Here is a 24,234-nt window from a genome sequence, read left to right as displayed (position 1 = left end):
TTACATGGGGCTGGGAGGTCTCTGGTGGTCCAGTGTCCTGAACTTGGCTCTCTCACCTTAGAGGCTTAGTCCTGACACCAGGCTGGAGCACCAAGACCCTGTCAGCCACATGGAATTATCAAGGTGGTGGTCATTGGTGAGTGAGAACAGGAGAAGAGGCCTGTTCTATGCCTGGTCCTGCTGAGCAGTTTTCAGACTTCACCTCATTCTGGCAGCAGGATGACTGGGTCAGCCACTTGAGGCAGGATGGGGTGCATTAAGCGGGCAGTGCTCAGCTGTTGTGCAGACTGAGGGGCCCAGTCGAAGCCCTCAGGGAAGGGTGACAGCCTCTGGCCTCCGGCCTCCTGTGGCCACGGCCTCTTTGGGGTCTTCCTCCCGGCGTCAAGTCACTCTCACTTCTGCTTTGGTGGCTGCGCCTTTACCCTGAGCGTCTTCACGAGGCTAGCACTCCCGAGGCGACATATGAAAAGTGCGGGCCGCGCTGAAGCACGAGAAACCTCTGTGGGTTTTTATAAATGGATATTGTCCTACATCTACCATTACAGTATCATACAGACATTTTCAACTAAAAATCCCCTTTGATCAGTCTCTTCCGGTTTTCCCCCTCCCCAACCCTCTGGCTTTTTTTTTTTTTTTACTATTTCCATAGTTTTGCCTTTTCTAGAATGTCATTTGAATAGAGTCATATAACATGTAGCCTTTTGGGACTGATTTCTTTCATTTAGCAATATGCATTTACTGTTCATTCATGTTTTTGTGTGACTTTATAGCTAATTCTTTTTTTTTTTTATCACTGAGTAGTATTCAGTTGTAATGAATATACCATTTTTTATCTGTTCACCTATTGAAGGACATTATGGTTGCCTTAGTTTGGTGATTATGAATAAAGCTGCTGTAAACATTTGTGTACAAGTTTTTGTGTGGACATAAGTTTTCAGGTCTTACTGAAACTGTCTTTCAAAGTGGCTCTATCACTTGCATTTCCACTAGCAATGAATGAGAGTTCTTTCTGGTCCTCATCCTCATCAGCAGTTGATACTGTTCTTATTATTTTTTGTTTTTTGGACTTTAGTCTTTCAGATAGGTATGTACTGGTATCTTATTGTTGTTTCACTTTTTATTTACCTAATGGCAAGTGATGTTGAAGATCTTTTCATATGCTTATTTGCCATCTGTATATTATTGAGAGTTTTTGGTTCAGATCTTTTTTTTATTGTCAAGTTAGGTTGTTTGTTGTCTTACTATTGAATTTTAAGAATTCTTTGGATATTTTGCATAGAAGTCCTTTATATGATACGTGCTTTGCAAATACTTTCTCCCAGTTGGTGCCTTGATTTTCATTCTCTTAACAGTGCCTTTTATAGAGCAAAATTTTTAAATTTTAATAGAATCCAGCTTATCAGTTTTTTCTTTTTTGGATCATATGTTTGATGTTATATCTAAATTCATCATCAAACCCAAGATCCTTTGTTTTCTTCTAGAAGTTTATGGTTTTATATTTATATCTATGATCCATTTTGAGGTAATTAGTTAATTTTTATGTGAGGTATAAGGTTTGTATCTACGTTTATTTTTTTTACATGTGGATGTCCAGTTGCTCCAGGACCACTGTTAAGAAGATTATCCTTTCTCTACTGAATTGCCATTGTGCTTTTGTCAAAACTGAATTGATTGTATTTGTGTAGGTCTATTTCTGACCTCTCTATTCCATTGATCAATGAGTCTCTACTTTCACTAGTGCATACTGTTTTGAGTACTTTAACTGTATAGTAATTCTGGGAATCAGGTAGTGTGAATCATCCAACTCTGTTCTTCTTTTTCAATATTGTGTTGGCTATTTTAGGTTCTTTGCCTTTCCATATAAGTTTGAGAATCACTTTGTCAATATCTACAAAATAGCTTTCTGGGACTTGGATTGAAATTTCCTAAATTTTTTAAGTCATAAGAATTGCAAATGCTTTTCTGTATCTATTTTGATGATCACATGGCTTTTCTCCTTTATTTTATTATTTTTTTAATCCCATACTCCCAGCTTACCTCCCCCTCCTTTCCCCTTTGGTAACCATAAGTTTGTTTTCTATGTCTGTGAGTCTGTTTCTGTTTTGTAAATGAGTTCATTTGTACTCTTTTTAGATTCCACATATAAGTGGTCTCATATAATATTTGTCTTTGTCTGACTTACTTCACTGAGTATGATAATCTCTAGGTCCATCCATGTTGCTGCAAATGGCATTATTTCATTCTTTTTTATGGCTGAGTAATATTCCAGTGTGTGTGTGTGTGTGTGTGTGTGTGTGTATAGATAACATGTCTTCTTTATCCGTTTATCTGTTGATGGACACTTAGGTTGCTTCCATGTCTTGGCTATTGTAAATAGTGCCACTATGAACATTGGGGTGCATGTATCTTTTTGAATTAGCACTTTTGTTTTCCAGACAGTTGCCTAGGAGTGAGATTGCTGGATCATATTTTTACTTTTTTAAAGAACCTCCCTACTGTTTTCTGTAGTAGCTGCACCAATTTATATCCCCACCAACAGTGTAGAAGGGTTTTCTTTTCTCCACAACCTCTCTAGCATTTATTATTTGTAGACTTTTTGATGATAACCATTTCTGACAGGTGTGAGGTGATACCTCATTGTAGTTTTGATTTGCATTTCTCTGATAATTAGCAATGTTGAGCATCTTTTCATGCGCCTGTTGGCCTTCTGTATGTCTTCTTTGGAGAAATGTCTATTTAGGTATTCTGCCCTTTTTTTTGATTGGGTTGTTTGTTTTTTTGTTACTGAGTTGTATCAGCTGTTTATATATTTTGGAAATTAAACCCCTGTCAGTTGTATCATTTGCAAATATTTTTTCCCAGTCCATAGGTTGTCTTTTCATTTTGTTTATGGTTTTCTTTGCTGTGCAAAACTGATGTGTGATTAGGTCCCATTTGTTTATTTTTGCTTTTATTTCTTTTGCCTGGGGAGACTGACCAAAGAAAACATTGCTATGATTTATGTCAGAGAATGTTTTTCCTATATTCTCTTCTAGGAGTTTTATGGTGTCATGTCTTATATTTAAGTCTTTATGCCATTTTGAGTTTATTTTTATGTATGGTGTGAGGGAGTGTTCTAACTTCATTGATTTACATACAGATGTCCATCTTCCCCAACACCACTTGCTGAAGAGACTGTCTTTTCTCCATTGTTTATTCTTGCCTCCTTTGTCATAGATTAATTGACCATAGGTGTGGGTTTATTCCTGGGCTCTCTATTCTGTTCCATTGATCTATGTTTCTTTTTGTGCCAATACCATGCTGTTTTGATTACTGTAGTTTTGTTGTATTGTCTGAAGTCTGGAAGGGTTATGCCTCCAGCTTTGTTCTTTTTCCTCAGAATTGCTTTGGCAGTTCTGAGTCTTTTGTGGTTCCATATAAATTTTAGGATTATTTGTTCTAGTTTTGTGAAAAATGTCATGGGTAATTTGATAGGGATCACATTAAATCTGTAGACTGCTTTGGGTAATGTGGCCATTTTAACAATATTAATTTTTCCAATCCAAGAGCATGGATATCTTTCCATTTCCTTCAATCCTCTTCAATTTCCTTTTTCAATGTTCTGTAGTTCTCAGTGTGTAAGACTTTCACCTTCTTGGTTAGGTTTAATCCTAGGGTTTTTGTTTTATAGTGTGATTTTAAACAGGATTTTTTTTTTTTTTTTTTTTACTTTCCCATTCTGATATTTCATTGTTAGTGTAAAGAAATGCAGCAGATTTCTGTATATTAATCTTGTGTCCTGCTACCTTGCTGAATTCATTTATCAGTTCTAATAGTTTTTGTATGGTGTCTTTACAGTTTCTTATATAGAGTATCATTCATTTGCATATAATGAGAATTTTACCTCTTCCCTTTCTGATTTGGATACCTTTTATTTCTTTTTCTTGTCTGATTGCTGTGACTAGGGCTCCCAATACTATGTTGAATAGAATTGGGCATCGTTGTCTTGTTCCAGAATTTAGCAGGAAGGCTTTCAGCTTTTCACCCTTTAGTATTATTTTGCCTGTGGGTTTGTCATAAATGACTTTTATTATGTTGAGGTATGTTCCCTCTATACCCATTTTGGCAAGAGTTTTTTTTATCATGAATGGATATTGAATTTTATCAGATGCTTTCTCTGCATCTATTGAGATAATCATGTGGTTTATGTCTTTTCTTTTGTTGATGTGGTGTATCACATTGATTGATTTGTGTATGTGGAACTATCCTTGTGACCCTGGAATGAATACAACTTGATCATGGTGTATGATCCTTTTTTTGTGTTGTTCCTTTATTTTGTTAATGTGCTAAATTATGTTGCTTGATTTTGAAACGTTAAAGCAATCCTGCATTCCTGGAATAATTTCAACTTGGTTGTGATGTTTTATATATTCTGTTTATTGCTGGATTCAGTTTGCTAATATTTTGTTTAAGATTTTTTTTATGTATATTTATGAGATAGGTTGGCCTATAACTTTCCATTTTTTATAATGTCCTTGTCAGGTTGAGGTCTTAAATTTACGTTGACTTCATAAAATGAGTTGGGAGGCATTTCTTTTATTTTCTTTCTATTTTATTCATTTTTAATGTGTATGAGTAAGATTGATTTTATATGTTTTTAAAATATTTATTTGAATTCACTGAGGAAGTCATCTTGGCCTGTAATAAAAGGCCACTTTTCTTTATTAAGTTTTATTTTCATCCTTTTTTAAAGTTAAATTTATTGAATTAGAATTCATATACAATCAAATACACACATTTGAAAGTCCAATTTAATGAGTTTTGACTAATGTATAAACCTGGGTAACTCCCACCACAATCAAGATACAGAGAAGTTTCATCACCTAAATCCCTTGTGCCCATTTACCATTAGTACCTTCCCTCTCTCTAGCCCCAGGCAAAAACTGAGTTTCACATGCTTATTTGTCATCCGTATTTCTTTAGTGAGTTTTCTGTTCATATTTTTTGCCCATTTTTTAATTGGGCTGTTTGTTTTCTTATTGCTGTATTTTCTAAATTATAGTTTATTTTACCTGTCCTAGAATTTCATATAAATGAACTCAGACATGTTATTGAGCTTGGTTTGCTCAGCATAATGTTTTTGGGCTTCATCCTTGGGTATTATGTATATCAGTGTTTCATTCAGTTTTTATTGCTGAGTAATACTGCATTGTATGCATACACCACAATTTATTTAACCATTCTCCTGTTGGACATATTTGTTGTTTTCAGTGTTTAGCTATTATTAATAAAGCTGGTATTAACATTTTTGTGCAAGTATTTGTGTGATTATATATTTTCATTTCTGTTGGGTAAATTCCTACGAGTAGAATTGCTCGGTCATATGTTAAGTGTATGTTAACTTTTTATGAAATTGAGAAACATTTCTCCAAAGAAGTTATACCATTTTACACTACCACCTACATGCTGTGAAGAGTTCCAGTTTTTCCATATTTTCCTCACCACTTAATGTTGTCGGTCTTTTAAATATTTGCCACTCTAGTAGGTGTGTAGTGGTATCACATTGTGGTTTTAATTTGCATTACCCTGATCACTAGCAATTTTGAGCATCATATTATGTGCTTATTGGCCATTTGCATATCTTATGACGTTTCTGTTCAAATCTTTTACCCATTTTTTTTAAAGCACTCGTAAAGGGAGTGATTTGTTACAAATTTTAATATACATTAACTATTGAGAAACAGACATGTACCTTTTTTCCCCCTTAAAATGAATCATGTACTGTTCTGACCATAGCTTTTTCTAATTTTAATCTAATGCTCAAAACTTGATGTGATGTTATTCTTTATAACGAGCCATAAACATTAGTTTTGTAGTAAAACTATTTAAATCAATTTGGCTCTTATCTGATAATTTTTTGTGTGAGTGTGCCCATTTTTTAGTAGGATTGCTTATGTTCTTATACTGAGTGGTATAGTTCTTTATATATTATGGATTCAGTTGTTTGGCAGATATACGTTCTGCAAATATTTTTTCCCAACATTTTGCTCATCGTTCCATTTTCTTAAAAGTGGCTTTAAAAGGACTGAAGTTTTAAATTTTGTTAAAATTTAATTTTTTATGTTTTTTTTGAAAAATTGGTTCATGCTTTTTGGTTCCCAAGAAATCTTTGCCTACTCAGAGTTGCAAAGATTTTCACCTGTGTTTTTTCTAGTGATATTATAGTATTAGCTTTTATGTTTAGGTTTTGATCCATTTTGAGTTAATTTTTGTGTTATGGTGTGAGGTTAACTGTCAACATTCATTTTTTTCCCCTCCAAGCCTCCAGTTCCAGTACCACTAAAAAAGCTTGATCAAGACTGCATTGAATCTAGAAATTAATTTAGGCAGAATGGACATGTTAACAGTTTTGGGTCTTCAAATCCATGAGCACAGTTTAGCTCTCTCTTAGGTCTTTGTAAATTATCTCAGCAATGTTTTATAGCTTTTAATGTAGAGGTCTTGTACTTTTTTGTTATATTTGTTCCTGTGTATTTGACCTTGTTTGCTAATAGTGTAAATGAAATTCTTTTCCTTCATTTATAGCTATTCATTATTATGCCTGATTATCTTTGGATATTTTATTGAAAATTTATAGAAATAATTTAATAGTCTGGATGATGTAATTTTAATGAAGACAAGATTTCCTTTTGCTTCTGGAAAGCATTTAGGCTAGGTGGAGATCACTTTAATCCAGTCAGGAATTGAGCTCATTAAAAGCTGGACTTCAGTTCTAATAAGGGCTTGTCTATTTCCTGTTCATTCTTCTTCCTAAGGTGTAGACCTTTCAGAGTCCAACTGGAATCCTGGGGCATCCACCAAAGTTTCTCCTCATTGCTGGATCCCAAATTCCAATTTGTGTGCCTCCAAGCCTGTGAAGATTGTCAGAAGCTATGTTTAGCTTCTTAGCCTCTCAACCATTGCTTTTGCTTTCATATTTGGCAGTTGCCTCAATGGAAAAAGTAACCTAAAATATACTTGGATCACTTCAAATCATGATTTCTTTCTTTATTTAAAAAAAAAGAATAATACGTATATATATGTTATATATATATATATATATATATATATATATATATATATATATATATATATATAATTTCCAAGCTATTCAGCAGGAGGGTTGGTCTGTGACAACCTAGTAAGCCATTGCCAGAAGTGTCTTTCTCTTATTCCTCTCCCCCTCTACTTTTCCCTCCCAACCTCCACTAGAATATTCACATTTTCTCTATATCTCATTTACTGTTATATTCCCTAGAATAGTGCCTAGCACAGAATAGAAGTCATTAGGTATTTGTTGAGTGAAAGAATGGATGAATTAGCATTCTATCTGGGAAGATAGAATGGACATTCAAAAGAAAATATCTTTACTGTCATTTTCTCAAACTTAAGAGATAGCTAAGTAGCTATTCTTGAGCATAATTATGGTGAGTTTTGAACTGGAGCTCAGGACCTTTAGAGTTCTAGTCTCTTACTAATGTTTCCTCAACATGTTACATGACATCGTTTGGTCTTTATTTCTCCATTTGTAAATGATTTATTACTCTCTTACTCATGGAAATTGTTACTAAAATTTAAGAGCTTTCAAGAGAAAAAATTAAGTGGGAGTTCCCTGGTAGCCTAGTGGTTAGGATTCTGGGCTTTCACTGCTGTGACCCAGATTGAGTCCCAGGTCAGGGAACTGAGATCCCTCAAGTGCATGGCGCAGCCAAAAAAAAAAAAGAGAGAGAGAGAGAAAAAAAAAAAAAAAGATGAAAAGGACATTGGAATTAATGTTTTAATCAAGGAATCAAAATTCTTTGGTATAAGTATAGGCTTATAATTTGTATTATTAAAATCTACCAGTGAATACAGTTAAGACGGATAGATTGTTATCATGTTTTAAGAGGTAAAGATGAAGAGTTTCATAAAGAATAACATTTTGCATTGTGCATAAATGTTTGCCTGTGTTTTTTCCCCCTCTTCCCTTTAGAGCCATTTTAAGTGCAAGATCTAGTTATTTTGCTGCGATGCTGAGTGGCTGTTGGGCTGAAAGCTCCCAAGAGTACATTACTCTTCAAGGGTAAGCAGAATTTTTACAAGGCAGCTTGACTGCAAATGATTATAAATAATGCTTTTAATACAAAGCACTTTTCATGAATCTGATTTCCCTGTATGTTCAATGAAATGTTTCTCATGTGGTACAATTCAGCAAAGTACACTTTCTGAAAATGAGAGGTAGTTGGGAACATTTAGTAATAGAGATAGTGTGTTAGTCTTCTCAGACTACCATAACAATATACCACAAACTGGGTGGTTTAAACAGCAAAGATTTGTTTTCTCACAGTTCTGCAAGATCAAAATGCCAGCAAGGTTGGTGTCTGGTGAGAGCTCTTACCTTGGGTCCTTGGGTTGTAGATAGGCACTTTTCCACTGTGTGCTCCAGTGATGTTCTTTTTAAGTGCATGGGGCTGGGGGGCAGGGAGGTAAAAGGAAGGTGGAAGGAGAGAGCTCACTCTCTGGTGTTCTTCTTATAAGGACACTAATCCTATCACATCAGGGCAGGGCCCCACCCTTATTACCTCATTTAACCTTAATTATTTCCTTAGAAGCCCCATCTCCATATAGGTACACAGGAGTTAGGGCTTCAATATATGAATTTGAGTGGGTGGGAGAACACAGATATTCAGTCTGTAATAGGTAGTTTCTTAAAGAATAATTTGGATAGGTGTGGATTTCACTGACCTATGATAGTGCAATGGTGAATCTACACAGTTGGTGGCAGTTTAAACTGCTGAGACAGTTATTAAGAGATGAACTACTTCCTTAAATGGTGAAATGGAATATTTTTTGGTCACAGATGATCACTGTGAGAATCTGGAGGGTACAATATGGGAGAGGGCTTTGTCAGTAGGAAAACTGCCTGGGCGTTCTGAGGGAGCCTGTCAGCCCTGCATCATTCACACTGCTGATGTTTCCTCGACTGGGTCAACCTTGGCTAGAGGGTTGGGTGTGGAATGGTGGTCGTGGTGATTCCATAACAGTGGATGCATGGAAAGTATTGATAAATTCTCACTATTTTTTACACTGGCCTATAATCTTGAGCCTTCTAGGTTACAGCTGTCTGGTTTCCTTACTAACTAAAATTGATCCCCAAATGCCTCTCATTTTTAATTTCTCAGTCTATAAAATATGGAAAATTGAAACATTTGTAAGAATATGTTATGTGTTTTTATTTATTTTTTCATATTTCATTCATTTAATAGAAATGAAACACATATGCAGAAGAACCTAAACCTCCTTTCTTTCTTACCAGGGTTTTAGAGAGTTGTGTTTTAATTATATTACCTATCACAGTTTCGATACACATATCACAATCTGGCAATCACCAGGTAGTTTCTGATTATGGAAGATTTTGTACACCAAGCAAAGAGTTTATTAGCCTATGGGTAAAAGGAATGTGTAGTTGAATCAGTTGGTGAAACCTTATCATTCACTGTTGAAAAACAACCTGAAAAATATATATATCCTACCAAGAAGGCCTCTTCCTTTATGGCGAATTTAAAATATCTGCTGAATATAGGAAGAGGGATAATGCTAGCAGAGGCCAGAATTTCTCTAAGTGTGTCAATCCTAGGGATAATCACTCTAGTGTAATTTTGGAAACGTGTCCAGGGACTGTGTTTCAGATGTTTTAGATATCATTTTTTAAAACTGTCAATCTTCTCTCATTAGAACTGAATTAAATAAAAATTTAAATGAAGAGATAACCTAGTTTGACTCAGAATGCAACTTTTTTGGCATTTATTAAAAATCATGTGATTCTATGTAGTGAGATAAAGGTCAAAAGAAGTGTATGATTATTGGACCTTACTTGACAGCAGGGGAAAGTAATTTACAGAGAACACTTGTCTGATTTCGTAGAAGAAATCTTAGTTGCTTATATGTTTAGTGACAATTTTTACTATCTGATACCTATTAACATATACCTTTGTTCCTCTCTCCAAATAGATTCTGTCCTCAGCAGTGATAATACCTTACAATAACATCATATATTTTCTAGGATTCTTCCACACTTATGGTGCCCTTTAATTTTTAGAATCAGTCTTTGAGAGAGAGGGTATATTCACATATTACAGATGAGTAAAAACAAGATCAGATAAATTAAATGTCTTCCAGGGGTTACTTGGTAAATAAGTGCTTATGCTGAATATAAGTTACACGTTTGTTGATTCTTAATTCAAAGTCCATTCCACAACAGTCACTGAAGAAATTAAAAGTTTCACATTGGCGTGTGTTCTTGAGCTATCTCAGACTGATCTTCTCCACTGTTTAAATCAGTGATTTTCCCATAGGACCCTTAAGTTCCTGGTAGGTATGTTAGGGAATACATGGCATGGGATTGGGATATGAGGGGAAGGCCATTTGGGAAGAGGCACATCTTCAACCAGAGCTGCTCTACTTTTATTTATTTTATATTGCTCAAAATGACCTCTGAGTTTAGCTATAGGAACAAAGGCAATCTTTAATCAGCACTCACGAGTGATCCGATTAAACATTCAAAACACACAGGCTTTTAAAGGAGAAGTCTATTTATTAAGAGGTCAATAGATAAGAAAGAAGTAGTGGCATAACTATTGGTCTCTACTCACCACCTATAATTTTCCTTCTTTCATTATAGTGGAGGTAATGGATAAAAATCTCCTCTTATAATATGGCTTGACTGCTACTGACCAACTTTAGTGGTTCAAGGGAAAGCCAAGTAGAAGTAGCCAAATTTGTTTTAAACTGTCATTACAAATAAGTAGGCTGTACGTTGTAGCAGTGCCAGCAATGATCAGGCTCACTCCTCTTACAGTATTTTCCCTTCACTTCTGTTGTAAGCAAGACTCTACTCCTTACTGGATCATCTTACCCAGAGCTGCTATTTCAGCAGTGGAGACTTACTCCTAATCAGCTTATTCACTTCTAATGCTAGCACGTTGGAAATGAGGATACATTTCTTTTTGACTCTTTTATTTTGCTTGATGTAACAAGGTTTTCTAATGCTAAAATGAAAAGAGAATTTCCTGACAGATTCTGGGTTTTATCTACATCCTTTATTATTATTATCATCACACAATCTGTTTTGCTTTCCCCTCCTGTATCATATATCAAATTGACTGTCTCAAATTACCACCTAAAATGTTATTAGCATCATGGTGTATAAAGCTGTAGGAAGGCTAAAGGGGATTTAGGGATTTTACTTTTTTAAAAAAAAAATCACATCTTTTAGGAATTTTTATATTATAACAAAGTAATCTACAAAATAAAATCTCTTTTCACATTAACTTATATGGTAATCCTGGGTAGATGTTTCCATGGATTGTGTGGTATAGTAGAAAGATCATGGACTTTGGTCCTTCCTTATAGGAAGTCCTACATCCAGTCCTAAAGTGTTACATGACTTTAGGGACATTGCTTACCTTCCTTAAGTTTCCTGAGGTTGTTGAAAGAAAAAACCCTGGCATAGTGCTTGGTACATAGTATGTAGTGCTCATTAATATTTGTCTTTTTCTTCTTTCCCTAAATTATATTGTTCTCATTTTCTAGAGAGAAAAGCCTTCAAGTGAGGGCCATTTACAGTACCAGGACAGCAATGCCTGCTGTGCTTGGTCAGCAACCGCTTTTGGAACTGTGCCACTGTTGCATATCTGTAGGATGTTTTCTGCAGTAGATTAGAATTGAAATCCTGTCTGAAATCCTTACAGAAAAGAACCGAATGTTTTTAATGAGTTGGTAGTTCAACGATGTAATGCACATGATATTTTTAAGATGGACAGCCTTCAATAAATTATAGTAGGAATAGTAGGGTCCTATTATCCTTGATAATAATTATCCTATTATCCTATTATCCATGTCCCAGAGTTGGAGGGGGAAGGATATAGTTGGAAGGAAGTTCTCCTGGTGGAGGAAGGGGGAAATTTTCCACATCCTATACTGGAAATTGAACCGCAGCCAATAGTTCTGTAAAGAAACCCCACATGTTTCCATTTTATATAAAAAGAGGTCTTTCACTGGTGGCTTGAGACTTTAGAGCATAAATTTGGATTTTCTTGTCTCCCTTGGGAGATTCCTGGGCTTGCTGTGAACCTTCAGGATGATCTTTTCAAATATGTCAGATAATATTTCTTTTCTGACTAAAATTCTTCAATGCCTTCTCATCACAATCAGAATTAAACCCAAATCTTTACCATAATCTATAAGAACCTGTATGATCTGGCCCATAGGCTTTTCCCAAACTACCCCACCTAAAGTAGCTACAGCCTAACTCTCTAGTTATTCTCTTCTATGTTATTCTGTTGTATTGTCTTCACTTTTCACTATTAAAATTATCTTCTTTGTATATTTGTTGACATATTTATTGGCCATGTCCTCTCTCTAGAACGCAAGCTTCTTGTATCCTCAAGGTCTAAAATAGGGCCTATCATTCAATAAATATTGACTGTATATGAACAAATGAATGAGTGAATGAGACCCTACATTACCTTAGCCCACATATATAGGAGCCTGAAACTTTAGGAAGCACATATAAAGCACAGAGGTTTAAACTGGGCACATGTTGTATCTGATCCTAGAGCTCTGTCCTCTCATAGGCTTTTCTTTTTTCTAATTCTGGGTATATGTTATATTTTCATCTCCTACAGGATTTTATTCTGATTACATTTAAATGGGAATAGTGCTTTAAATCTTTCCATTTAAACTGTGGGCTATTGCAGTAATTTGTTGGGGTTTTTTTTTTCCAGGTCAGTTGATCATGTCTTTATAAACACTTTTAGTAAAAATACAGATGACTTACAATAATGAGAATGCAGTTTAGTAAAACATCTGTCAAGACAGCAGGAAAACAGTTTCTTGCTGTTTTTATAGCTATCATATATATTGATACATAAGCTCAAATGTCTAGCTTTTGCTATTTATTTTAATAAAACTCCTTTTATTTTTACTTAGTCATTATTATCCTTTGCTTAAATATGTCAAGTCTTAGAAGAAACTATTCTTTCAACAGAAATGGTCAGTCCTCATTAATACTGGTAAGAATGGCTCTCGAAATTTTGAGGAAAAGGGCATGGAATCTAATAATTATGCTACTGTTTTAGGCTACAAACTATAGATGATATGGCATAATCATTCTGAGAGCAAATCTTTTTGTATCAACGTATATAAATGAGAATATTTAGAGATTTGACTTTTTTCTAAGTATTAAAGATGTGGAATTTTGAATCAGCAGAAACCAGTAGGGGGCAGTAAATATTTATTAAGTAAATTGAAAAATATTTATGTTTTCAACTCAGTATTCCTTCTGAAGGTTTGGGAGATGCTTATAACTACCCTAATAAGCCATTCATTAAACATTTATTGAGCATATATTATTTAAGGCCATAAAATCAAAGCAGACACCTTTCTGAGTCCTACCCTGAGGACTCCATTTCTTTTCTTCTTGCCTTCCTCCTTTTGTTCCTTTAGCAGACATTAGATACCATGCTTAACAAACTGTGAAGGTCTTATCAGCACTGTGCCCACCCTGCTTCCACTGCGGAGCTCCAGTATTATGTGGGGAAAGGAAATTCTTCTCAACCTGGGGATATTGAATCAATGCTGACATTCTGCTGCTACTAGAGATGCAAGGGTAAATAAGACACAAATCCTGCCCTCACAGAACTCAGTTTAGAAGGAGAAACAAATACATAAACAAAGATATTACAAGTCAGTTTAATAAATGTGATAAGGGAAGTGTGTGGTGTGTGTGTGTGTGTGTGTGTGTGTGTGTGTGTGTGTTATACTGCTTAAGACCCCAGGCTTTGGAGTCTGGATTTAAATTTGAAAATTCCAAAATTCCAGTGCTATCTGCCTGGATTTAAGATCCAGTACATCACTAGTCATTTGACCTTGGGCAATTTACTTTTTTTTTTTTCCAGCACCTGCCCCCATGGGCAAGTTACTTAATTTCAGTTGTTTCATCTGTAAGATGAGACTAATAACAATATCTACCATTGAGTTGTTATGATGATTAAATGAGCTAATGGCATTCAAAATGCTTATTAGCTCATGACTGAATCATAATAAATGCTCAACTGATGTTAGTTATTATTTATGTTTAACATTCAGTGATTTCTTTTTTTTTCCCCCTTGTGAGCATTAAGGAAACAATCAGAGGTAAAGAGCCCCATGTCTTGTGTCTAAAAGATGAAATAAGTAGAGAGGGAGAGAATTTTAAGCAGAGTGAACAGTATCTGCTAAGGCATGGATGTATAAAGAATTATAAGTAGTTCAGGTATAAGAAATAGCAGTTTACTTATCTTGGAACAGCTGCTAGAGAGAGAGAACTAGAAATCAGATGATAAAGAACATTGTACACCAAGCTAAAGAATGTCGGCTTGTTTCCTAGGTGCTCTGGAGAATTGTTGAAGGGTTTTTAAAGTCAGGGGCTATATCAGATTTACATTTTAGCAAAGTCACTCTAATAACAAGGTGGGAAATGGGATGCAAGGAGATAATTTCAGGCAAGAAGCCCACACGAGAGGATACATTATCATAGTACAGAGGAGAGAAACTGAGAGGCTAAACCAGGGCAATGAAAGGGGAAATTAGACAGCAGAGGCTGAATTCAAGAAAATTTTGAAGGTATAAAATGACAGAAATATAATGAGGGAGAGAATTGAGATGAACCTCCAGCTCTGACTTAGGCATTTAGGTTATTGTTCAGTCTTCTTTTTGTTATTCCTGTTTGGTTCATAGCACTGTTGCAGGACTTCTTGCATCTTGTCCCACCTTCTATTCCTCGGTACCAAGGCGAGTGAATTATCCAACAACCATTGGGCATTGGTCAGGACGAACTCTAGATGAGAGGTAATTTGATTTCTTTTCTCCTTTCTTCTGTGCTGAACCCGTGAAAAGAGGTGATGGGGAAGAGGGGCATCTGCTTTCCATCTTTGCTATCTGTTGGAATTTTGAGGGGGCCCCAATAAATAGTATACTTTCTTCCTGCTCAAAATGAGACAAAAGACTCAGCAGATGAAGTTAGAAAACATTTCGTTGATTTTTGATAAAAACTGTTAAAGCAGTAAAATGTGCTTTAACGCAAGAGCCAAAGTTGATTTGCTAGCTATGTCTACTCTAAGACAGCCCACCTGAGAGAAAGTCTGAATCTGGACAGCTGATGCACTTCTTCCCCGTCACCTCTTACCACTGGTTCAGCAGAGAAGAAAGGAGAAAAGGAATCAAATTACCTCTCGTCTCAAGTTCCACTTGATCAACAGCCAGTGGTTGCTGTCTACCAACCAGATAATTAACCTCCCTTGATACAGAGGAATAGAGGGTGGGACAAGATGCAAGAAGTCCTGTAACAGTGCTGTGAACGAAATAAGAAAAACAGAAAGAAGACCGAATTTGGGGTGTTGGGAGAGGAAGTCATGAATTTAGAGTTTGAGATCTAGTAGTCAGTGGGACATAAAGATTATCACTTCAGACTACTTCTTAAGTCATGTCTTTACTTTTAAATCTGTAAAATGAGGATGTTGGCAGAGCTAGAGCCACTGGATAGGTATTACAAATTAAGAAATCTATACAGCATAACAAGACTCTTTCTAGTGAGTAGAGTTGTCCATCCCAGGCTTTAAGCAAGACCAGAGGCCATTTGTCAAAGATGCTGAGAAGGATTTCTTAATGAGCCAGAGGTTGAACTATGACCTCTAAAGCCCTTTCTAACTTTGTCTATCATGGAAGATGCCCCAAAAATAATCAGGTATTTTATAATATACTAATAACATTTTATAGCATATAAAAACCCATAGCTGCAGTTATGCTTCATTTTTAAATTAATGGCATACCTCATGGATGTTATTCAAAGAATATATTCTTCAGATGAAAATGAGATTAGAACTTTATCTTGGCTAAAAGTTTATGGGAAAATAAAATGTATCATTGCTATCAGTTAAATCTTAATTATTTCTGGATTTGAGTATAGTTTTCTTTTATTTTTCAGGATAAGCCATGTAGAAATGAATGTTTTGATACATTTTATATATGGAGGAACTTTGGACTTTCCAGACAAAGCTAATGTTGGGTATGTATGATTTTTTAATGATTTTAAATATAAAAGTATTAATATTTTGTGGCTTCTGCTTTGTTTAAAAGTGTCAATGGAGTAGAAGCTTCAATTTTATTGTCTATTTTGCCTATCTTGTGTGTATTTTGGGAATATCTAAAAATAGTAAGTCACCTTATTTAGAAGAAAAGATGATCTAGCAACTCACAGTAATAAGATTAAGAAAAGTCTATTACACTTAAATTATGTTAGAAAAACTTAAGATTTGTTTTGGAAAACAGACGACAGGTTTTTATAAAATTAATTGAACTTTTATCAAATTTGGAATAATTTTTTTACTACTTTATTTTTTAATTTTAGGATGTCAAAAGAAAAGGAAAAAAACCCTAAAATTAATCTGAGAATTTAGGCATCCTAATGATTAACAGGAATTCCCTGGCAGTCCAGTGGTTAAGGTTCCACGCTTCCACTGCAGGGGGAGCGGGTCCGATCCCTGGTCAGGGAGCTAAGATCCTGCATGCCGGGTGATGTGGCCAAAAAAAAAAGAAAAAGTAGTATGATTCTTTAGTACTCTATGGTGAAATGCCGTCTAAGCTGCTGAAATCCTACTGGAGAGTGAAATCTATCTTGCTCTTCTAATCTTCTGAATGTTCTCTCCTTTTATTGCTATTCTAACATCAGACAAATGAAGGCTGCTCGTTTACTTTTAAATATTCATTAGTTCCTTTAGTTATAAACTGAATAAATGTGATTTGGGGGAGAAGGTATCATGAGTCAAAGGGATTAAGTACTGAAGTTTTGCCCCTGGAAACCTATAAGAAATTTTATCATGGTATCAAGGCTTGTAGGTTTCCTAAGTACCTAAAGTATGTGTGGGTACTCAGAAATACTTGCCAGTTGAAAGAAGCAACAGAAACCCTCTGAATCATTGGATGCCATCTCCAATCTTATGGTCATTTGTAGGCATTTTCAATATGATAAGCATCAATTAGTTGCCCTCCCCCTAAATTTTTATTATTCGTATTTGTTGTGAAGAGTTGTAACTTTTACAGCCTTTGAAGCAGTTTCCTGGGCTTTGTTGCATATGACTGAGAATATGAGGGGAGTTTGATTGAAACATCTCCAAATTTACTTCGTGTTATTCCCCACAAATCAAATCAAGTTACAGGGCTTTCAACTTTTGACCTATGTCCTTTTTATAATCTATAAAGAGTATCTATTATGTAGGGTATAAAGTTAGAATTAAAATAATTAAGATTATTCTTTTTTCTAAACTATATATTATCAAAAAATTATTGTGTATTATGCCTTGGTTTTTAAATTGAAGAATTAACAGTGCATCTATTCTTATCTTAGGCACATACTCAATATGGCTGATATGTATGGACTAGAAGGATTAAAAGAAGTAGCAATCTATATTTTAAGAAGAGATTACTGTAATTTCTTTCAAAAGGTAATTATTCAGTCTTAGAAATCTTTTACGTAGTGCTTAAAGTCACCCATTATTACCTACTAGCTTTTGCTGTACGCGGGCCTCTCACTGTTGCGGCCTCTCCCGTTGTGGAACACAGGCTCCGGACGCGCAGGCTCAGCGGCCATGGCTCATGGGCACAGCCACTCCGCGGCATGTGGGATCTTCCCGGACTGGGTCACGAACCCGTGTCCCCTGCATCGGCAGGAGGACTCTCAACCACTGCGCCACCAGGGAAGCCCTTAAAAGAATTTTTTACATCAATAGTCCCCTCTTATTGGCTACTTGAGCCAACAATATGCATTGTAATTATGTAATTTTAATCACATTTAAATTTAGATTTTTGTGTTGGAATGGACTTTTCCTATCTGTCTATAAGTTGTAGCTGAGGAATCCCCCCATGTGCTAAAACAGAGTCATGAACTGGGTCTACCGCTCCTACCAACCCTTCAAGGTTCACTGAGAAACAGTTAAACTCCTTAGCTACCTTTAATCAACCATTCATTCCAGCCTCTATAAGTAAGGGAGCTAGAAGAAGGAGCACAGTCTTGGTGTCCTCAGCATTGCAGAAAGTGAAGAATCCTGGTGAAAGACTGTTCCTTCTCTTTCATCTTTCCCCATCTTCCCAGCCAAGAGAAAGTTAAGAGCCTGTTCCAAATAAAGATTAAAGATAGGGGTATCTGCAGTGAGGAGATAATGTCTTCTCAGCCCTGAGATGGACATCTATCGTATCTGTATAACCAACCCACTCTGGAACTTCCATCAAAGAAGAAAAGAAAGTACTGAGAGATTTCTTGGAAGAGCCTGGAATATGTCTCAGGAACCAGTGAGAATATACTTGAATATGGAGATTTCTTAAGGGAGGAGGAGGCTTGCTGGAGAAGCCAGTACTAGCCTGGTGACTAGAGGCAATAGTTATTGTCATAGATAGAAAAAAATAATGGAGAGTCCATTCCACACCCCAATTATACATGGTATGCAGGGAAGGAAAGGGACCTTAGTGGTTCATTGAAGATTAGAAGAGACTGATACAGGGTCAAATGACAGGGTCCCACGTAAGGAGGCATCAAGCATCATGAACCCTAGAAGAACCTTTACCACTGAGAGGTTAGGGTGAAGTTCAGTCTGTCTCTTAACAAGCCACCACATTAGCAAAGGCCACCAACATCTGGATTAGAGTAGTCAAGGACATCTTCCTATTACCATGTTCGTCACTGGTTAGTTACATAAGGTGGCCATAGCCATCCATAACCCTCTTCCACAGGAGTTAGACCCACAAAATGGAGGAGTAAGAGACCATGTTCTACTCTCCATTCCAGATCTCCCCAACTAAAAGTGTAGTCAGTGATGGAGAGTGAAAGATTTAAATCAAGTATGAGATAGGTGTTTAAATAGTACTATACCGAATTTCAATACCAAAAGTAACCAGAAGGTACTGGAATTTGCCTATGATCATTAAAGTATGGGAAAAGAGGGAATTTGACACAGCGTGGTTGATAGCGCTAATTGGGGAAAGAAAGTTTTGTTAGTATCTGCTTTAAACTGAGACTCCTCAATAAACCAATTGCATGAAACATTTAAAAAATAATCTCTTTTATGTATTGTCTTTGGACCATTGCCTCTACTTTTTAGTATGTTCATGAGTATACACAGGTTACATGCAGCTTCTTATATTTTACTTTCAATAATTCACTTAATTTTAAAAATACAAAAGGCATATTTGTTGCCATTTAAACAACAGAAGATGAAATGCTTTTAAATTATCAATATGGCATTTTGTTGAAAATTATTTTACTTTATTTTAATGAAGTCTGTACTACTGTGCTAACAGATATTTGAGAGCAGTTTTTGTTTTTATTGACCTGATCTTTAAATTGTTTGCTTTACATATTTTAACAATATATATTTTGATAAATATATTTTTGAATGTATAATTTTTAACTTCTAGATCTCAATTATGCAGTTTCTTAGCAGTGACTTAAATATAGTAAATCTATAATAGCACATGCCACAGTAATATATGATGGGATATAATATGATGGTTAATGGGCCCCAGAACTCTTGGCAAGCTAGCTTCAGTCATTTCATTAACTTTACAATCTTGCCTTTTTTAAAAGTAAATTTTAGAACTTCATTTATAGGATTATAGTGGGTTTTACATTATGTTTTTTGCCACTGATTTAAAAATATATCTTAGGTTATAATTTAAATATATGTCATCCCAGATTTTACAAGCAGGTTTTGAAGATGACTAAAGATCAAGTCATCCTATTACAAAAACACTTAGGAAATCAGCATTTCCATATAAATAAAATTCTTAGAAAGCTAGTTATCCCTTTAAGCCAGGGGTCAGTAAACTTTTTCTATAAAAGGCTAGATAGTTAATGTTCTAGGCTTTGTGGGCCACACAGTCTCCATCACAACTACTCAGCTTTGCTGTTATAAACCAAAAACAGCTATGGACAATATGTAAATGGAACAGCATGGCAGTGTTCCAATAAAACTTTATTCACAAAAACGGTGGGCTAGTTTTGGCCCACAAGCTGGTTTGCTAGCCTTTGCCTTTAAGCAGCAAATTATTTTGTATGGAAATTATTCTTAAGTTATACATCAAGTAGTGGATTTTGTGTTGTGGAGGGCTGGTTATTCCTAAATAAAATTAGATTGCTAGACTTCTTAACTCTTGTGCTTACTTTTATAATTTTTTATGCTTCTGGATGCTTTTAGGTTGTCAATTATGTCTATACCAGTAGTCTCTTCCCTCATACTACTTTTATCTTATCTGAAGTGGGTCAGAAAACCAAATTATTTAACTTAGTAGAATTATTGTACAATTTATATAGTGATAGCCATTTCTGATTTTAGGACAATTTAGAGTACCTTCAGTTATCTCAAAGGGAATAACTAAATTGTTGATGTGCAAAAACAGGTATTTACAGTTAATTTCCTAAGTAGTATGTAACACCTTTAGGAGAAGGGTATTAGGAAATCAAATTAATAGCAATTTGTAATTTTAAAATTTGGGGGACTTCCATGGCGGTGCAGTGGTTAAGAATTCGCCTGCCAGTGCAGGGGACATGGGTTCGATCCCTGGTCCAGGAAGATCCCACGTGCCGTGGAGCAACTAAGCCTGTGCACCACAACTACTGAGCCTGTGCTCTAGAGCCTGCGAGCCACAACTACTGAGCCTGCACACCTAGAGCCCGTGCTCCACAACAAGAGAAGCCACCGTAATGAGAAGCCCACGCACCGCAATGAAGAGTAGCCCCCGCTTGCCACAACTAGAGAAAGCCCGTGCACAGCAGCGAAGACCCAATGCAGCCGAAAATAAATAAATAAATAATGAAATGGAAAAAAAATCTATTAAAAAAAATTGGAGGGCTTCCCTGGTGGCGCAGTGGTTGAGAGTCCGCCTGCCGATGCAGGGGACACGGGTTCGTGCCCCGGTCCGGGAAGATCCCACATGCCGCGGAGTGGCTGGGCCCATGAGCCATGGCCGCTGAGCCTGCGCGTCCGGAGCTTGTGCTCCGCAACAGGAGTGAGAGGCCCGCGTACCGCAAAAAAAAAAAAAAAAAAATTGGAAATCACTGACCTTATTTGAAGGACTATGCTGGAGGCATTTCTGAAGAAGCTTTTGCTGTTCTCTGAGTGCAAGGTATCTTCAGATACATATTTAGAGACTATATATACATATTGGTTGATTGCTGGTCTTTATTAAGTGTATAAACGCAAATCACAACTAATGAATGTGTACAAAGAGAAGCTGAACTCTATTCACCCTAATCGGGCAATAGTTGTGCTTAGGAACATAGTCTAAAAAACTGAAAATACATGGCACAGGTAATACGTAACACATATTGAGGCTTAACACCAAGAGCAGTGAGTTCTTCACTACTTGTATCTACGTTTTATTTATTTGTTTTAGTTCATTACTTCCGTATATGTGCTTTTTAAAAATATGTTTATATAATCACGATCTAATTAAATTCTGTCATTTTGTTTGAGGTCAATGTAGGACCTCCCATTGCACATGTACTTAAAGTTATATTTATACTTTAGGAAGCAGATTAGACCATACGGTTGTGTTGCAATGTGATGTGCTAGAAATTATTATACCACTTGTACTCTAGAAAATATTTATGCTAAAAGAAATTAGAATATAAACTGTGTGCATTCTGGCAGCTAAAAGAACTCAAATGCTATCCTATAAAAACTAAAGTTTATCAGTGATACTTGATTTTAAAAGAATAACAGACTTTTGAGTTACATATATTTATTCTGCAGTTTAGGTATGTAAATCAGATCATTTTTATGAACCAATTACTTTTAGCCTCTGTAAGTTGAAAAAGAATAAATGTAGTGTTTTCTATCAATTTTAGCCTGTTCCCAGAAGGTTGGCATCTATATTAGAATGCCTGATTATTGCTCATTCAGTTGGAGTGGAAAGTCTTTTTGCTGACTGCATGAAGTAAGTGATCTGAAGTAGTGCTGATATTATTAATTTAGGGATTCTGTTCTTCCATTCTCCTAATTTTCTGGGAAATTTTAGACTTGGCCTATTTTCTTGGGCATAATGTAAATAGCTTAATGCTTAACTAGTTACAACAATTGAGGAGAAGTATTGATGTAGATATTACTCAAGATGCTTGGAATCAACGTTATTTTAGCTGAACCATGGTTACTTATGTTAAAATCCATGCACGTAACCCAGAGTGGACTTGAAATAAATGTCTACAGAAAAGGGAACTTAGTTAAGTCCATTATAGCACTCACAAAATTAACTGTTAGGGTTAGTCAAAACATAATATATATAAAACTTATATTATTGAAAACCAAAATGTTACTGAATATTATAATGAAAAATATTTTCATTACTTTAACTTGAGATTCTTTGACTTTTAACAGGTGGATTGTAAAGCATTTTGCAAGGTTTTGGTCTGAGAGAAGCTTTGCAAATATACCTCCTGAGATTCAGAAAAGTTGTCTTAATATGTTGATTCAGTCTTTAGTAAGTATAACCTGAATACTTTGTGTTTGTCATCAAAAAGTTTATTAAATTTTATATAAGTACTTTCGGTGTTTTAAATACAAATGTAGAATTGTATTATAAAAGCAAGATGAAAGGACCGATTCCAGATAACCCAGAACCAATTCAGAGAATCTGTCTTTAAGACTCTGTTCCTCTGTACCAAATGCATTAGAATTCAGTCAGAGAACCACAATCACTAGAAAGTATACGTTGGCTCATGAACAAAAGGGGCATGGGGCCAGGGTCGGTTATGCATTGGCTCAGTAGCAGGGACCTCCACTCATTACGGTGGATTTAGGTGCAACACTGAAAACAGTGGCACCATTCTCCAAGAGGACCAGCCATCTACCTGCTGGCAGGTTAATTACATTGCACCACTTCATCATGGAAAAGGCAGTGCTTTGTTCGCAGTGTAATAAACATTTGCTTTGGATATGGATTTGCCTTCCTTACTTCCAGTGTTTCTAGTAAAACCACTGTCCGTGGACTTACTGCCTTTTTCACCACCATAGTATTCCACACAGCATCACTTCTGACTAAAGAACTCACTTTATAGCAAATGAAGTATGGCAGTGGGCCCATGCTTACTGATTTCACCTGTCCTACTGTGCTCCCTATCATCCTGAAGCAGCTGGCTTGATAGAATGGAGGAAGGGCCTTTTGAAGACTTGGTTACAGTACAGCCACGTGGCAGTGACTTGTGGGATTGGGGCAGTGTCCTCCGGGAGGCTGTATATGCTCTAAATCAGCTTTTGATTTATGGTGCTATTTCTTAACATAACTAGGATTCATGGGTACAGAAATCAAGGTGTGGAAGTGAGAGTGGCTCCACGTATAATTACTCCTAGTGATCCACTAGCAGAATTTTTGCTTCTTGTCCCTATAACTTTAGGATCTGCTGATCTAGAGGTCTTAGTTCCAAAGAGAAGAATGTTTTCACCTATGGACACAATGATTCCATTGAACTGGAAGTTGGGACCACCTCCTTCTGGCCACTTTGTAAATCAACAGGCAGAGAAGGGGAATTATTATTAGATTGAGCCTATTTTTTTTTAAACATCTTTATTGGAGTATAATTGCTTTACAATGCTATGTTAGTTTCTGCTGTACAACAAAGTGAATCGGCTATATGTATATATATATCCCCATATCTCCTCCCTTTTACATCTCCCTCCCACCCTCCCTATCCCACCCCTTTAAGTGGTCACAAAGCACCAAGCTGATCTCCCTGTGCTATGCAGCTGCTTCCCACTAGCTATCTATAAGGAGAAATTGGGTTGGTGCTATATAATGTGGGGAAGGAGGAGTATATCTGGAATGCAGTACTCCCATGTCCTATGGTTAAAATCAATGGAAAAACTCAATTTAAGCAGCACTGATACTGGCCCAGATTCTTCAGGAATGAAAGTTTGGGCCACCTTACCAGATAAAGAACTATAAACAGCAGAGGTACTTGCAGAGGACAAAGGGAACATGGAATGGTTGCAGGAAAAGGTAGTTATAAATACTAGGTATGACCACGTGACCAGTTATAGAAATTAGCACTGTAGTAGTTATGAGGTAAACATATTCATTTCCCCTTTTTATATGAATGTTTATGTATATATTAACCAATTATTTTTTTCCCCACTGTCTCATTCCCCTACCATT

The 24,234-nt window shown here is 36.0% G+C and overlaps 1 protein-coding gene across 1 annotated transcript in view; it reads left to right on the top strand.

Annotated features, from left to right (window-relative positions):
• The window catches only part of BTBD8 (BTB domain containing 8), a gene marked incomplete at its 5' end in the record, with an annotated part of 91,003 nt that overhangs the window by 40,055 nt on the left and 26,714 nt on the right, over positions 1–24,234 (top strand). Inside the window, 5 exons of the mRNA XM_082668481.1 lie at positions 7,991–8,080; positions 16,022–16,102; positions 17,441–17,537; positions 21,935–22,023; positions 22,461–22,563. Of these exons, the coding sequence (XP_082524607.1) occupies positions 7,991–8,080; positions 16,022–16,102; positions 17,441–17,537; positions 21,935–22,023; positions 22,461–22,563 (460 nt within the window). The remainder of the gene's footprint in view (positions 1–7,990; positions 8,081–16,021; positions 16,103–17,440; positions 17,538–21,934; positions 22,024–22,460; positions 22,564–24,234) is intronic.

The sequence above is a fragment of the Grampus griseus genome (assembly GCF_964374135.1).
Source record: "Grampus griseus genome assembly, chromosome: 1".
NCBI lineage: Eukaryota > Metazoa > Chordata > Mammalia > Artiodactyla > Delphinidae > Grampus > Grampus griseus.
This window is presented reverse-complemented; position numbering and strand designations above follow the sequence as displayed.